Source organism: Notothenia rossii, assembly GCF_949606895.1.
Source record: "Notothenia rossii genome assembly, chromosome: 11".
Lineage (NCBI taxonomy): Eukaryota > Metazoa > Chordata > Actinopteri > Perciformes > Nototheniidae > Notothenia > Notothenia rossii.
The window spans coordinates 51,734,135-51,751,092 of NC_136910.1; the positions used below are offsets into that span (position 1 = coordinate 51,734,135).

The following is a 16,958-nucleotide window of genomic DNA, read 5'->3' on the forward strand; positions in this document are numbered from 1 at the left end:
CCTGTGGTCCCCCGCACTCAGGAGCAGATGGCTGGAGCACATGATCTGTCCAACGCCCCTCCTGGGGTGGGTTGCAAAGGCAGTGACTGCGTTTGGAAAAAGATGGAGCTTACATGAAGGGTTGACATTCAGTCTGATGATGGAGTATGGCATTTTAGTTGAGCTCTCCTTCTCAAGCGGTCACTGACTAATTGCCCCAACAAGTCATAATTAAACTGAACACCACCCACTGAACTTTGCGTCAAGTTGGAGATTTCATAAGGTTACGAGTGATTCCTGCAGTCGGACATTTTGCTGCTAAATAGAAACGCACCTGAAGAAATCTGTGCATTGAAGTGTCAAATCAAATGAGCATGCCCAACATGAAAAACATTATTCATCTTTGAGTCAGTCGTCAACAGTTATTAGTGGAACATGTGTTTGAAGCACAGTAATCAAAGGGCGTTGTTTTTCTGCTTCCTTCCACATTTTTGCCAATCAAAATAACTTATGGTTCAAAAGGTGTGCTGAAAATGCTTGCTAGCTTTTTGACCTTCTTGAAGCTGGCCCTTTTGTATTAGGTGTCCTTTGCTTTATTGTTACCTACAGAGGCCGACAGGGGAAAATGCGATACAGAAAGTGACACACACAGCCGGGACCGGAGTGCTCATTCGGGGATTATAAAGTTGACCAAGTGGCACTGTCGGAGATTTAGTCAGTCAGTGTTTTAGTCAGTATATTTGAAATGACTAGGTAAGCTACTTTAGCTAGCTAGTTTACAGCAGATCTGCAATTATATCGGAAGGAATTATTTGATCATTTGTTAAATTAAGATAAAACTTAAATGTTAAGTTTCCAGTGACAGTTGGCCAACTTTATTATCCCCAAACGTCAACAAGCGCTCTGGTCGCAGCTGTGTGAATCACTTTTAGCATCCCAGTTTCCGTTGTGTTTTGAGCTTCTTGTAGCGCTTTGTTTAGGCAGCGGTTTAAAAAAAAAATGTGCATAGTTTCTGAAATGGCCGTTGCAGCGCTTTTCCCCATGACATCATCAGCATAAAATGAGATGCTCTTTCTTATCATATGTTGAACTTTCTTAAGGTCTCAAAATTGTAACCCATTGTCTTGCCTGGCTTGTCTTTGCTTCACAGAGTACAATCTCATCTGATATGGCGTATAGAGACAAAGCAGTGTCTTACATTAGTATTTTGATTATGGTTTTTCTTTCCAGGGGCCCGTGGAAGCCTTCTGCGGAAGTATTACAGACTGCAAACTGTTAGGAGTCGGGTCAGGAGGGAGCCCATGCCACATGAATAATGCATAGTGTCTGCTCACAGGCATACAGCCCTGTCTGTGCTGGAGACTGAGTTACGGAGATCATAGTGAACATCGGCAGAGAAGACACAGACACAGTGAGGAGAGAAGGGGAACAGAGAAACAGGAGCAAAGAGATGTGCAATGCTCTTGACAGTGAAATAAAACGACAAGATACTTGAAGGGTCAGTTGACTCAAATTAAAAATATTCACGAATCACTGCAACTACTGATTTGTTTTCAGAAAATGGGACAATTACACAGAGCCGAGCCTAGGTGGTGTCTACAAATAAATTACTTTCCCCCGCATTAAACAGCCCAAAAAGACAAAGACGTACAGGTTGATGGGTTTCGGTCTGTTTGTCAGTCAAAACAACGTCTTAAAAGTGTCACCTTGGGCTGGAAATTAGGATGACAATTTTCTAAACTATTGGTTAGCATAATCGTTTGTTAAAATAATGGCAAATACACTTTGGTGCATGTGGCTTTCCTAACTCTTAATGCTTCCTGTCCGTCAATAATGAAGTAAAAGGTTTGAAACCAGAGCCCAGTCTGCTCTGATTGGTAAACCGCTTCGATAAATCTGGCCCCTTAGCCTATCACGTACTGTACAATGTGTTGGAGCACTAGCTGATACGGATACAATGTAGGCTACTTAACTTTAGTAATAAAAGTAGTAGCCGAAACCCGCAATTTCCTCAAAATGATCAGATAGTTTTGTTTGATATCTCAGCGTTGACCACCTGTTTACCAAAAGGGTAATGGAGGATCATCATTCGGCCCTTTATCAGCTAGGGAGGGTGTTTAAAAAGCGAAGCTAAGGGGACTTAAACAAGCTTCCGTAAGTTGTCTAAAACGTATATATCAGCCCTGCAATTATTCCAATAAGGAGTGTAAAACAGTCACCATCTGCAAGGCTCTACCCCCGCAGTTAAGAGGATACATCTCTTTAATTTGGGTAAACTGATAGTTTGAAAAAGGAATAAATTGACATAAAAGATGCAGAAAACTGACAATAAACCAAAAGCTTAATTGGGCAACCGGAAAACAAGACGAGCGAGGGGGGAGAGTATGGAACGGGGAGATAGGTAGAGAGGAGGATGAGAAAACACCAGAGGGAGGGCCGGGCAGATTGGCCATCTGGACCTCCGAGCTGACAGCTTGACATGTTCCAAGTGCAGCGAACGTGGAGCAAATTCACCGAGCAGGGCCCCCTCTTGAGATATACAACACATAGCACAAAAGGCGTAATTAGAGGGCTGGTAAGGGCCCGCAGTGAGCGTCACTGAGCAGAACGGTCGAACAGAGATCAATGTTCTGCTCTCTAAATTAATGAGGCTAATGTTGATGTGACCGCCTTGTCACCGGCGGTCTGCGGGGAATAGGAAGGATTTCAATAGGCATCAGTGGAGACACGGAGGAGTGTTATTAAATCACTGTGGCCAGGGAGCGCACACTCAATAAGAAATTGCTTCATACACACAGAGCTGGAACACCAGGAAATGATTAATGAACATTTTTAATCAATTCATATTGCTCACCAACAAAGTCGTTATTTTCATTAAAAAACATACTGTTGAAAGTGAACCAAGAATACAGCAGCTTACTAAATATTAACAACGGGTGGGGGGGCAGACATTTATAATAGAAAAATTATCATTTTCTGGTGTAGAAAGATGTCTGAGGGTTGAAACAATTCACAACGCGGTTCAAATGTAATCAAGAACTCATAATGGATGGAACACTAGCACACGTGGAGCCGCGCAGCAACATCTGCATTTTCTTTGAGGGGGTTATTCAAAGGAAAGTGAAGCATGTTTTCAACGCAAGTCGTAAAATGCAAGCAGTGCCAAAGTAATCTTTCAAGACAAGATCATCCTAGTGACCGTGGTTGCAAGACCCTTTGTTCAGAAAGACGTACAAATTACACACGTAGAAAAAAAAAAAAGCCAATCGGGTAATGGAGCACTACTGGACATGATACGAGTTGAGGCTTCTTTTAGATTTTTCGTAGATCAAATCCTGGATCTGTTACGACCCAATTGGGAGAGCCAAAAGTGCTCCATTTGGCTCTTTGGTATTTGGTGTTGAAAATGGCAGAAACACATATTCATAAAGTACAACATTAACAACATTATAATTGCAGAAAATTACATTGTATACCCTTGATAGGGGCTTTTTACTTTCCCCTTGCTTCGAATTGACTCCTCAGGTCTTCCAAATCAAACGATATAGTCAAGGTTTGATTGCAATTAGAAACAACTTAGAAAAATGTTCTTAAAAAAAAAGCAAACAAACCACAAAGACTTCACCAAAGGTGGCTGGGGGATAGTTTGCTTTTCCTCTCAGGCTTCGAAAGCAATCTTCCAGCTGCTGCTCGATTTCCACCTGATGGAGCGGAGTCCTCTTTCCTGACAGGTGCACCGAAGCTCCTTTTCAATAATGTTTCTGCTCCAGTGAGGCACATTTACACCATCCTCGCCTTTAATCGGGCTTTCTTACGAAAAAAAAAAAGGTTGAAAGGTGATAACGTGGGGGAAGTCAAAGTATGGAAACACACTTTAAATTATACATAGCTGCATTAGCAGAGTGCTCAGCTCCAGCTGCTCAATGCATTTTTTGTTAACAACTCCTTGCTGGGTTTTACTTTTTTTTTTTAAAGCCTCTTGAATTTGTACAGTCTCTTTCGTTGGTTTAAAACAATGCCATGTTGTCCTCAGGGAGACAATAGGCTATTAGAGTCTATACAATAATCTCTCGTGTTGGATATAACCATCCATCAGTGCTCATTAGTCTTCCTCCAAGGCTCCGCTATTTACCATAGGACTGCGTTTCCACAACCATTTATTCATTTAGTGATGGAGCATGATGGGATGCAGCAAAGCCTATGAGCGGAAAAAAAAATAAGAGAATGTAAAATCTTAAGAAAAAGACCGTTTTATCTCCTCTTTGTCTTTGTCAGTGGTTGCCCTTGTTAGCGTGGAGGACCGTTTTAAATGTATCCTTTGAATAATGTGAGTAAGATCCTGATAGGTTCTCTGCATATGTCTCTTTCCTTTTTCCTTCAAAGCAGTTCCTTTTAGCGGTTAATGGATCGTAGGCACATCTCCCAGCCAAGCACCAGGTAGCGGGCGTGGGCACGTATACTCATTCTGCAAGGAAAGAAGAACAGAAAGACAATAAAGTTAAAACCATTTAACAGCTGGGCTGCGGCAGATACAGAGGTGGTGGTTACAATGTAAAGTTAATTACGGTGTCCAGTGATTTGATAACGGTACAATGGGGCTGTGACAGTGCCAGCAAAGCAAATTAGGGTGAGCAATTAAGCAGGTGATGAAATCCTGTTCTGTACTGAGAAAGCTTAGAAAAGGCTGAGGTGGAGAAACTTCCCCAGTGTCTTTCAGAGATTAAATGAAAGCTCAACACTCCAACATGTTCAACATTTCAATTAAAACTGAAATAATTACGTTTAAATAAAGCCGTTCCATTGAAGCTGCTCAAATAAAAAAAGATTCACCCGTGTCAGGTTGTTTGCAACAGTAGAGATTCCAATTCTCGTCTAGTCAGCATTGGTTGTCATTGGAACAAAAGCTGGATGCAAACTATAATTATTTCAGTGTATGTAAGTTAATAATATGACAGCCAGTACGTTTTTTATATTTTTCAAGAATTAGGTTATCAATTGTATTCCCGCTCTAAATATATCAGAGAGCAGCAGGTTAGAAAATAAAATGTTTGCATTTTTTTTGCATTTCTGATTAACAAAGCCAATGGAGTCTTTGAATGTTATTTTGTTTAAATGCCTGAAAAAAGGTCTATCTTAAAACTTGTTTTGTTAAAATAAAATATGCCATTAGATAATACAAAAAAAAAAGGTTTATTGCTAACAATTGGCAAAATTAGTCAATTAAGTGTCATCATGCCAAACACGAGCCCACCTTTAGCTCGGTGAAGGTGACATGAAGTCACATACGTTTATAGTTAGCATTTTACCTATTGCAATAGCATTTATGCTTTAAAGAGGCACTTATTTTCATTTTCAGGTTGCCATTTGTATTTGGTTTCACCACTGTGACATGTTTCCATGTTTTAATGTTCAAAAAGGTCTTTATTTTTCTCATACTGCCTGTGCTGCTGCACCTCTTTTCACCCTCTGTCTGAAACCAGAGCCCAGTCTGCTCTGATTGGTTAGCTGGCCAGCTCTGTTGTGATGGGTCAACCGCTAAGAGATGTTTTGCCCATGAGCCTACCCCAATCCTTTGAAGACCATTAACATGCACACAAATCTATATAATACAAGACAGTTAAGGGAAAACCCTAAAAAGCATAACAGGGGCTCCTTAAGAATCTGAAAAATGGTTTTCATTTGTGAAATAGATATTGCTGAATTTATGAAATGTTTTGTCGGCCTACAACAATATGTCATTTCTGCACCAATCTATAGAACTGTATTGCATCTTTAGAACGGCAATGAATGTACTTTCTCTATAATTGTATATCCTGAGAAATGCACCTTCAGTCGGTAGACTACAAAGTAACTCACAAACCAAGAGATCTGGGTGTAGTGATGGACTCAGTCACATTACAACAGGTATTAGGTCTGCATACTGCCACCAGAAGAATATATCTAGGATTAAAAAACTAATGTCGCAACAGGATTTAGAAAAACTTGTCCATGCTTTTATTTTCAGTACACTGGACTACTGCAATGGTGTCTTTACAGGGCTCACTAAAAAATCTATCAGAAAGCTGCAGCTGATTCAGAACGCTGCTGCTCGAGTTCTCACTGACACTAGAAAAGTGGATCACATCACTCCGGTCCTGAGATCATTACACTGGCTTCCAGTCTGCCAAAGAATTGATTTTAAAATACTACTGCTAGTTTTTAAAACACTAAATGGCTTAGGACCGAGGTATATAGACGACCTCCTCCATCACTATGAAGCATCCAGGAGTCTCAGGTCTTCCGGGTCGGGTCTGCTCTCTGTTCCGAGAATAACCACTAAACATGGAAAAGCAGCTTTTATTTATTATGCCCCAACAATCTGGAACAAACTGCCCAAATCGCGCACGAAACAATTCCTATTTTTAAATCCCGACTAAAAACGCACCTATTTGCCGCTGCTGTTGATTGAGCTGCCCATACTCACACTACAGTATGCCTTTTCAGTCATGTATTCTGTACCTGCTGTGTTTATTTATTTTTATTTATTTCATTACCTTTGCTTATTATGCCTGTTTTTAAATGCCTTTTTAAGAATGTATTTTTGCTGTATTTGTTCTTAAATGTCTTTTGCTTTTAATCTGTAAAGCACTTTGAATCGCCACGTGCTGAAAAGTGCTGTATAAATAAAATCGCCTTGCCTTGTAGTGACTAATGTAGAGCATTAAATCGTAAGCATTTAATGTGCATTTTCAATCATACATAAATAGAGTGCCTGAACATTGGTTAATATATTTTAAATGTATTCCTGATGCTATGTGTGGAAACATTCCTGCAGTTGTTATAACATACTGTGGATTTATTTATTTAAAAAAAAAGACAGGCTCATTCCTATCATAAAGAATATTCTTATCACTAGCAATAGAAACTTAGAAAGTGAATCATTTGGGACCTTTAAATGTCAGTGCTGGTCAACTCAAACTTTTTGAGATGTGGTTGCAAATTCTCGAGGGATTTTGACATTTTATTCTCACTTAAGAGCCAAAAGCCTTGAATTCATTTTTAAGCAGACAGAGACACACACACACACACACACACACACACACACACACACACACACACACACACACACACACACACACACACACACACACACACACACACACACACACACACACACACACACACACACACACACACACACACACACACACACACACACACACACACACACACACACACACACACACACACACACACACACACACACACACACACCTTTTTTACCTCTGAGCCTTTGTGCTTTGAAACCCTACGCTTTGCAACTTAACCTTTTTAAAAGAGTCTGGCTACAGGTAAATCCGCATCGCCTTAAGTGCGGTGAGTTTTTCCAGGCTAAGCAATTTCTAAAGCCTTTAGGATTTTCTCAAAATTATCCCAGCTCAATTTTTCGCTGCTCTAGCTCAGATGCTGTTGGTGTGAAGCAGATCTGTGTAACACGTGCTCAGACGAGAATGCCCTGAGCACAACCTTTATTTAAAAACGTTATCAAACAGGCTGACCTGTCTTCCATCAACTCTTTGTGGAGCTCTCAGGTGGAAGTGAAAATAGCTGTACAAATTGTTGTAGACAATATACCACCAGAGCATATACATGGAAACAATTTGCAGCTCAGGCTGTGCTGTGAACACATGCGTGGTAATCTGAACTTCAAGCAACGATGCAGACACAAAAGCACACGCTCAAAGAGAGACAGGAACACATCGCCCTTTGATGAGGGTCGTTGGATAAAGGATGCAATAAATGATGTAATAAGGCGATCATCTACCCGTCTAGATGTTGTCATTACTCTGGATTTCATATTAAAATGTTGGCCCCACTGAAACTGGTAATGGAGCATGCGCTGGTGTTGACAGCCTTGTTTAACTGGTACAACTAAGCAAATAAGATATACTGGAAACACATGATTATGTAAGCAAAAACATGGCAGGCTGCACACATAATAATATGCATTGTTATAATCCAATTTTACATTAAAGGGTAAAGAAAGTAAAGAAAAAAGTAAATAAGAAGCAAATGGTTGGACGCTTCCTCAGCCGACAGACGAGTAGACAAGAACAAGAGTCTAAGGGGTATAAAGACATTGTAGCCCTTCGTTTACTTCCGAACATAGTGACATCACTACATAACACTCGTGCTTCTATTGGCTAGCGCCTGAACACATTGTACGTAGGCTAAGGGGCGGGACATCTCCAAGAAGTTGACCAATCACAACAGAGCCAGACAGCTAACCAATCAGAGCAGACTGGGCTCTGGTTTCAGACAGAGGGTGAAAAGAGGTGAAGCGGCAACGGCAGTAAGAGAAAAATACAGAGCTTTTTAAAAACATGTAGCCTACAACGTCTCGCAGCACAAAATACAAATATGACCCTGAAAATGAGCATAATAGGGCCTCGTTGAGTGTACATCTCTGACAAGTGGACAGAAAGGTTTGTAACTAACGGTCCTTTTGGTGATAACAAACGAAAATACATTCAGTGCTTTGTAGATGCACTGACATAGCAGCAAGTAATTGCAGTCGCATCTCTTACATGTGAATCCAAGAGATGTTCCTGACTCCCTTTTTCTTTTGTTTGGTTAAGTGCATTGCTTGTTAGATTGAGGTCACAGGATGAGCTGTTGTGCGGCTCATTATGCTTTGTTTGATGGTAGGAGCACACACTGTTTACAACCTGACCAAACATTTTACTTTACCGTTTAGTTTTTCTTGCTGTCACGATGAGTAGCAATTTTTTTCTTTAGTTCATGGACACAGCTGAGCTTTTATTTGCAGAAACTCATTATGCTCATCCAACATGATTTCTCTAAGTGCTTAGTTAATTAGAGGAACTGTAATTCACTCTGCTGCTCACACCTCTTCAAAACATGCATTGCAAACAGCCAGTAACTGTTCCATGGCTTTCCGCTATAGAAGCTATAAGATAAAAAAAAAAGTCATACTTAAAAAGTACTGAGTTTTCATAACAATATTCACGGCCTTACACACTAAAGAATATTTAAAAAAAATTGAAAAAAACACAAAAATATCATAAAATGAGGTTTATCTAACTCGTCTTGTACAGTAATACAAATCTGCATTGAATTGAAGTCAAAATGTCATAAAAGCTATTGAAGACTTTTCAAATTTTTTTTTAACAATGATAGATACAAATATATAAATCACCTATTAGTTGCACATGGGCGTCTGTGGTAAGGACTAAGACTAAGTACATGGGATGTGCGATCTACCAGGTAAGCTAACAGGAAGTAACAAGACAGGTCTTTTTACATCAGTTTGCTTAGAAGGACTGGATGACTTTGAAATGTTTCTGTCCCCAGACTCCACTAATTCACATCTCTTTTGCTGCAAGCATTGAATGACTGCTCACTTTCTTTATTGTGACAATAAAGAAGTGCTGATGCTTCTATGAGGAGGCTTTGTCTCTGTCAACAGGGACATGTTCTTCCCTTCTTTACTCTTTCAGAAGTCAAACTTTGCAGTGGCAGAAGAAAAACACTTTTTGCTGCCAACATCTCTAAAATTGGGACAGCTAGATAAACGAAGTATCCTTTCACATCAGATCAACTCTCTTAATGTATCTGAAGTAGCAATTGTCAACAGCAATTACGCCTTTCACTTTACAGAAGAAAGCCCAACAGTAGAAGAGTTTGTCATCTCTATTACGGTCCTTTCCACCAATGCAGCGCGTGGTAGAAGTGTAACTGTTGGCTAATTGTACCCTCTGAGATCTCAGATAATCAATGTCGCTGTGCCAAGAGGACTCACATATGCCTAAGAGACAAGCCAATAGCTGACCAACTTTAAGTTTGATTTAGAATTTTGGAAAGAGAAAGAATGTGTGTTTGGACCTCAGGTCACCTAATGACAATCTACCCTTGAGAGGATCGTGTTTCCACACTTTATGACTTGCTTCCCCCGCATGAGCTGCTAGTTGTTGGAACAAGTTGAACTTTTGATTGGAAGAAGGGTTTTTCTGCTGGTGTTTCACTAGAATTGATCTTTGGGAAACCTGGATAGAAAGAGTGGCCTTTCTAACAGAGCAACTTTGTTAATATGTCTGAAGGAGCAATTGTCTTTTTTCACCAACGTAACATCTTCAACTTACCAAAGACAGCACAAAAGTAGGAGTTTGTCATCTCTGGAAGCGAGGCAAAAGTAGATTCCTCTCCGTTAGCCAAAGTGATACGACAAGCTGGCAATGGCCCAGAACAAACTTGGCAAACAACATGGTCAGGGGTTCTTCCTTCCCACCAATGCATCATGGCAGCGTGTGGTAGAAAGGTAGCTGTTGGCTATTTACACTCTTTGAGATCTCAGAGATCCTATGTTGCTAGGCCAAGAGGAATCTCTTATGCCCAAGAGATAGGCCAATAGCTGACAAGATACAATCATGTTTCATCAATTTTGGAAAGAGAAAGAACACGTTGACTAACGGACAAAAAGCCAAAGCCCTTTGTGGATATCAGGCCATCCAATGACATCTACCCTGGAGAAGATTGTGTTAGCATAAATGAAGAAAGGTTTTTCATCTCTGAAAGCAGGGCCACAGTAGCTTTCTCTCTTTAAGCCAAAGTAAGCATTATACCAAGATGGCAAAGGCCCAGAACAAACTTGGCAAATACTATGGTCAGAGTTCCTTCTTTTCCAACAATGCATCATGGCAGCGCGTGGCAGAAGTGTAGTTGTCTGCTATTTACACTGTTTGAGATCTCAGAAAACCTTTGTTGCTTGGCCAGGAGGAATCACCTAAAAGACAAGCCAATAACTGACAGGATACATCCTGCAATTCAACGCTTATTAAGAATTTTGGAAAGAGAAATAATGTCTGTTTCGCCGAAGGACAGAAAACCACTGCCCTTTGTGGCTCTCAAGCCACCCAATGACATATACCCTGGAGAGGATTTTGTTTTCATACTTTAGGACTTTCTTCCCCCGCATGAGCTGCTAGTTGTTTGAAAACAAGACAAGAGAAGCTGGCGGGGATCCTGGTGGTTACAGATTGGACAACTTTCGCTCGATAGGCGAAGATTACTTGGCATATGTAGGCATCATGCTGTTGAGCCCCGAACACATTGTCACAATGGATAAATGGCATGCACAGCGTCCAACCTTGGGGGGGACTGACCCATTATTTCTAAAACTTGATATAGTGAAGAGACAATGTTGAAGTTTGAATGATTCCTGATTCTTTATGATGGACTTAAGGTATGTACGTACATGCAAGGCTCTCATACATCCAATGAATCTAATGGATCAAAGTATTAACTCGTGCTTAAACAGACATATTAAAATGTTTTATTCAATCACAATTTGTCATGGCTAAATAGAGCAAAGTCAAAGACTGAACAAATAGGACAATTTGGGCAGTGCTACTCTGATTTTATAATTTAGCCTATAAATTAGTTTATCATACCTCCGTTTACAGCAAACAAACCTCTGTTCCCAAAACATTAGCCTAGTGACAGATGTTCCTTTCTCTGTTAGTAACATGATATGAACCTCGCCCTGCATGTCTCAGCAATCTGTTCTACAGCGAAAAACCTTAGCTGTGTCCATCTGTCCACCTTTAGGCAAGAATGTTTGTGCAAAGCCAACATACAGTACAGGTACAAAAACTGTCATGAAAGCCGGAGCCCTGTGAGTTAGAAATACAGAGTTAGAAAATAAATGTACAGTATAATTAACTGCCTGGACATAAAATGTGCAAGCATTGCTTCTGATTTATATAATTTTAGAGGCAACAGTCAAACAAAAAACCCACTTACTTTGATTGTGACATGGGACAAAATACCAAAAGGCATTCTGTGCTAAATTAGAATGTCACATAAGGTAACAGATACAGAAATCCAAGCTTTAAACATCATGAGAAGACCATGTTTGTCATGGCAAGAAACCAATATTTGGGTGTTTATGGGGAGATCAAATCTGGCATAAAGTCCGCATGAATCTATCCAACTATGAGTATCTGAATGTAATTATTACTCAGTTGCGTTGTTCTGTCCACAATGTTTTGAAATAATTGCATGGACAACAAAACAACACCAACAACCATAATTGAAAGGTGCATAATTAAAAGTGTTGTTCCCCTGCCTAAGTCGGAATTCCAAAATTAAACGGACCACGTCTGAGAAGTAAGTTGCGGTCTTTGCAAGAACACAGGTTACACGTCTGAGGCCATCGCTACTTTAATCCACCCCCACTGACGCCTTTATGTTCTTTTAATTAGAATACTAATTATCGGGCATGATGTAATTAGCTTGCTTTCAGTCAGGACAGCTGTAGGTAACAGACGTATAGAAGCCACACTCAAAGGGATCACAAGGCTGTTATTCCTCTCGGAGCTCCAATTACCCTGTTCTACCCCCCACCCCCACCCCCTTGCCTGTGTGATAGTGTGACTTTTCATGTTTCCCTCATTTCCCTGAAGCCCAAGCGAGAAGAGGCAGGCACGTCAAGCATGTTTTCATGCGTGATCAAAGCTGCTCATTTATGATCATGTACAGTATGTGCATATGTAGAGTGTGAATTGTTATGTCTATTTTGGACTCACACAACCTGTCCAATGAATTAACTTGGGATGCGGCCAAATTGTCAAAAAAATCTGCTATGTCTTTTTCTTACCACTATTCCTGAACTTCAGGGGAAAACATCATGGGGTTAAAAGAACGATTAATTCATCAGGACTAAGATCAACAGCGGTGCTTAGAGAATCTGACTCCACTAACATTGGGAAACGTAATTATGATGCGCCAGCGGATTTTAGTGATGTGCGTCAGCCGTGGAGAAACTAAAATGTTCCATACAGCTCACTATTCTAAGCACATCTAGATAGGCCTACTGTGCCCCGTTTGCTCTTATGGTTATGCTTTGTAAACTAAACAACAGGGATTTTCTTCCTTTACATAGTTGGAATTGAAATAGAAATTTAGCAATAAAATGTACCTTGGTAAAGGATGATCCAGTGTATCCTAAACTAAAGAAGATTATAAGGGAAGTATTGAACAGCTCTTATCATGGCTAGGGCTGTGCAATTAATCATATTTTAATCTCGATAATAAAAAGATTATTTTGCTGCGTGCGCTTTCGCCCCTCCCTAAAAGCCCTCTCGGTCAAGTTGTCAGTGACATTAGTTGTGAGTTCAGCGGGAGCGAAGATGGCAGAACAAGAGCAACTCGTGAACAAGAAAGGTAAAACGAATTCCGCTGTTTGGAAATACTTTGGGTTTAAGGAGTCCGACGTGGAACAAAGAAAAGTAAAGTGCAGCAGGGGCGGACTGGCCATCTGTGAGTTCTGGAGAATCAGAGACGGCCGGGTCGCTGACGGCCGGGCCGGCCCGCTTTTTTTAAACGTCATCAGTTCAGTTGCACTGACAGGCGATAGAGGTCCAGAGTTTCCCCGCAGCGAGGCTCCCCCCGCCCCCCCGTTGACAGTTCACGAGCGTGCCCCCTCGACTTCATCCACCACATCACAGTCATCAATTAAGGACGCGCTTTACAGTGCAATGGCCTACTCAACCAGCTCACAAAGACACAGAGATAGAACAGATGCCATCACATTCTACATTGCTAAAGACATGTGCCCAGTTAGCACGGTAAGCAACCAGGGGTTTAAGCAACTGGTTAACACAATGGACAACTGATTAACACTATGGACAACTGGTTAAAACTGTGGCCAACCGGTTAACACTATGGACAACCGATTAACAACACTATGGACAAGCGTTATGCGATGCCATCTCGGCATAATTTCACCAAAACTGCACTACCTGCCCTATATGACAAATGCCGTGGGGAAGTTGAAAAAGATGTGGCTTCAGCTGAATACTTTGCAGTTAGGGGTGTAACGGTTCACAAATATTTCGGTTCGGTACGTACCTCGGTTTTTAGGTCACGGTTCGGTACGTTTTCGGTACAGCAGAAAAAATTATCACAAAACATGACATTTTTTTGGGGGGTTTTTAATTATTATTAAACTGTGAGTAATGTATTCACTCAAATAAATACAAAATATAATAAAATAAACATTAAGGTGCAGCATTTCGATGAACTGAAATAATCTGTATTTGAACTGTACTGTACTAGCTAAGCAGCCAGTTTGACATTATGACTTGCTTGTCATTGTATTTTCATGTTTTTTTAAGAAAAATGAACTTGTCCACATTGCTTGCCGAAAGGGCAGATCTGCTGGCACTAACAATGTCTCCTGCTGTGGAGAACACCCTCTCGCTAGGGACAGAGGTAGCAGATACAGCCAGGTAGCGCTTCGCTAACATGGCAACATAAGGATATTTGGCGTTTGTAACAGCTTTGGCTCGGTCTGAACTTTTTGCGAGTGGTGGAGGCTTAAATGCTAGCGGGAGTTGGGTTTGCACTTCAGTCTTTTTTCTTTTGGTACCGGTGATATTCACGTTCGGGTGATGCCTTTTCAAATGAGTGTGCAAGTTTGATGTATTGCCAGCCGCGTAACCAATTTTAGTTGAACAATGCCGACAAACAGCTTTGGTTCGGTCCACCTGTCTTTGTTCGTCATCCTTGTACGTAATTGCGAAACCAAAATGTTCCCAAACGGGAGACTTCAATGATGCAGGAGGATTTTCGAGCTCAACTTTATCTGCGTTAGCCATTTCGACAGTTCCTCAAATTACTGACTACATTTTAACGCATCCCTCTGACCAGCTCTCATAGTATGCCTCTCGTCCAATTAAATGACTTGGTCGCTCTATGACGCGTTGAACCCAATGTGAGAAAATTACATTGAACGCTGAGACGCAGCACCTGAGATTAACTCCAAAAAGTTGTTCACGTTCTCAATTTTTTACGTTTAACGTTATATTCGTTCGGTACACTTCGGTACACACGTGTACCGAACCGAAGGGCCCATTCGGTACGAATACATATACCATTACACCCCTATTTGCAGTTGAATTAAAGGGTAATCAACTGTTAAAAAGATACTGTTCAAATTATAATTTGTATTTGATTTAAAATTCAATAAATGGATGTTTTCAAAGTCAACGAATAATCGTATTTAATAATCATGATATCAATAATGACCAAAATAATTGTGATTATTATTTTTGCCATAATCGAGTAGCCCTAATCATGGCTGCCACATAGGTACTTCTGGGTCACTGGGTCAGTACTTCAGTGAGGAACCCTTCTAAGCAAAATGATCAATTCGACCGCAACCATGGATCAGCTGTAATCCCCATATACAATACAGACAAAAGAGGTTAAATTAAAGCACCACAAAAGAGCTTATTTCAGCTTAAAGAGAAACAATGATCATTAAGGACACTCTTCTTGAAGGAGCTGACGCCTGCATAAGCTCTTTATCTTAGAAACACACTTTTTCTTAAGCTATTGCTCTGACTATATCTCTCTTCGACGCAAACAAATACTGAATCCTCTGATTAACCAAGACAGTGTGATATTCCTATAGAAATGAGTTCCTGTCTGATGTGTCAGTAGACAGTAAAAGAACAGCGGTAGATAGATCGCTGTGAACAAAGACTTCTGTACTTGTCTTTAGAAGTTAGTTTGGAATAATTGGTATCCACTCTTTGACAGACAGGAACTCCAGCTGATGGTCTGACACAGTTCCAATTGTGTTCTCAGCAGGGACAGAGTAGTCATGCTAAATTTATCATGGGAAAATTAAATTGCTTTTTTTAAAAGCAGACACCACTTCATGGATGATATCTTCTACTAATTAAAAGGTTGATAACATGCAGTAGATTGCACCAATTTGTTTTTTAAAAATGCATCCCATCTCTTTATCGATACATAAATAAAGTGTACCCTTATTTATATTGGTGCTGAGAGCATGAATTTATGAATATATAACACTTGACAGAATTGGCAATATTTTGCCTCCAAGCAATACTTTATGACTCCAACTAAAAATGCAGTCTTTGCAATGCAAGCATTCAGACTGTTGCAGGGCAGCAATAAAGCAAAACAGATGGTAAACAAACCGTATGTATATAATATCACAAATGCATAATTTCAACCTGCATGCAATAACTAGATTTACACAGAAGAGATTTATAGGCATGTAAAAAAGATAGCAATTTATTTAAAACACCTCATTAGCTTATTCAAGCTGTAAGGGAAACTACGGCAGCAGTGGTGAAATTAAACTAATTGCATTTGCTTGAAGAAAGAAGACTGAGGGTCAGTTTCCTGTTTCGGTTTTATGTTTCTTTAGCCACTGCAACGCCTCTTGAAGAGACTAGTGGCCGATATTGACTTTATGATGGAGATCTAGCAAAAGCTGTTTTAAAAATCTGTATATTTCTTTGTAACAAAAGGTATTTTTTAATATACTATTATGTCCAAGTTTGTGACTAACTACAGTTTCTGACAGAAGAGAAAAAAGTACAAGTGTGTTCCCCCGATGCAATATGCATGTACGGAACAGCACAAAATATATTTCATTAGAAGCGGGGAAGTGACCCATATGTAAGTGGGCCAGTGAGAATAAGCAGCTCTCAAAGAGTATCATTTGAAGTTAAAGAGAGAGACGTTCTGTGTGTATGCGGTAAGCAAGAATTGCAAACCACAGTCTAAAAGGTAGAACTCAACGATCTCCCCGAGGAAATCTGAGCCCGTGAGTTGACACTGGGAGAAGAAAAAACTGAGCACATTCCTGATGAAACGTCGCTTCGTGCTGCCATGTTTATGTAATGCACATGGATGTTTGTCTGGGAGTGTTATGATTGATGATTATAGCAATTTATGCAGATGATGGATGACCACATTAGGAGCTGCATTTTCTTTCCCACTCCTAAGTCTTCCTCTGCATATATCATGTGGCACCCAATAAATACAAATAAATCCTATAAACAAAGCAAGAACACCCTTGTTAGGATACATGAAGGGATCCACAGCTGCAGGTCTTCAATTTGAACATCGTTATAATTGTTTTGTTATTGTTATGT

At 40.3% G+C, this 16,958-nt stretch overlaps 1 protein-coding gene across 3 annotated transcripts in view; it reads right to left on the reverse strand.

Moving 5' to 3' along the window:
• Window positions 1-2,793: 2,793 nt before the first annotated feature.
• Window positions 2,794-16,958, reverse strand: part of lrrtm4l1 (leucine rich repeat transmembrane neuronal 4 like 1) — a 159,776-nt gene continuing 145,611 nt past the window's right edge. For all 3 annotated transcript variants that reach the window (XR_013803882.1, XM_079658388.1, XM_079658387.1), the window contains exon 3: window positions 2,794-4,444. Coding sequence is in view for 2 of the 3 variants with exons in the window: in XM_079658388.1 (XP_079514514.1) it covers window positions 4,379-4,444 (66 nt within the window). In the remaining variant the exon portion in view is untranslated. The remainder of the gene's footprint in view (window positions 4,445-16,958) is intronic.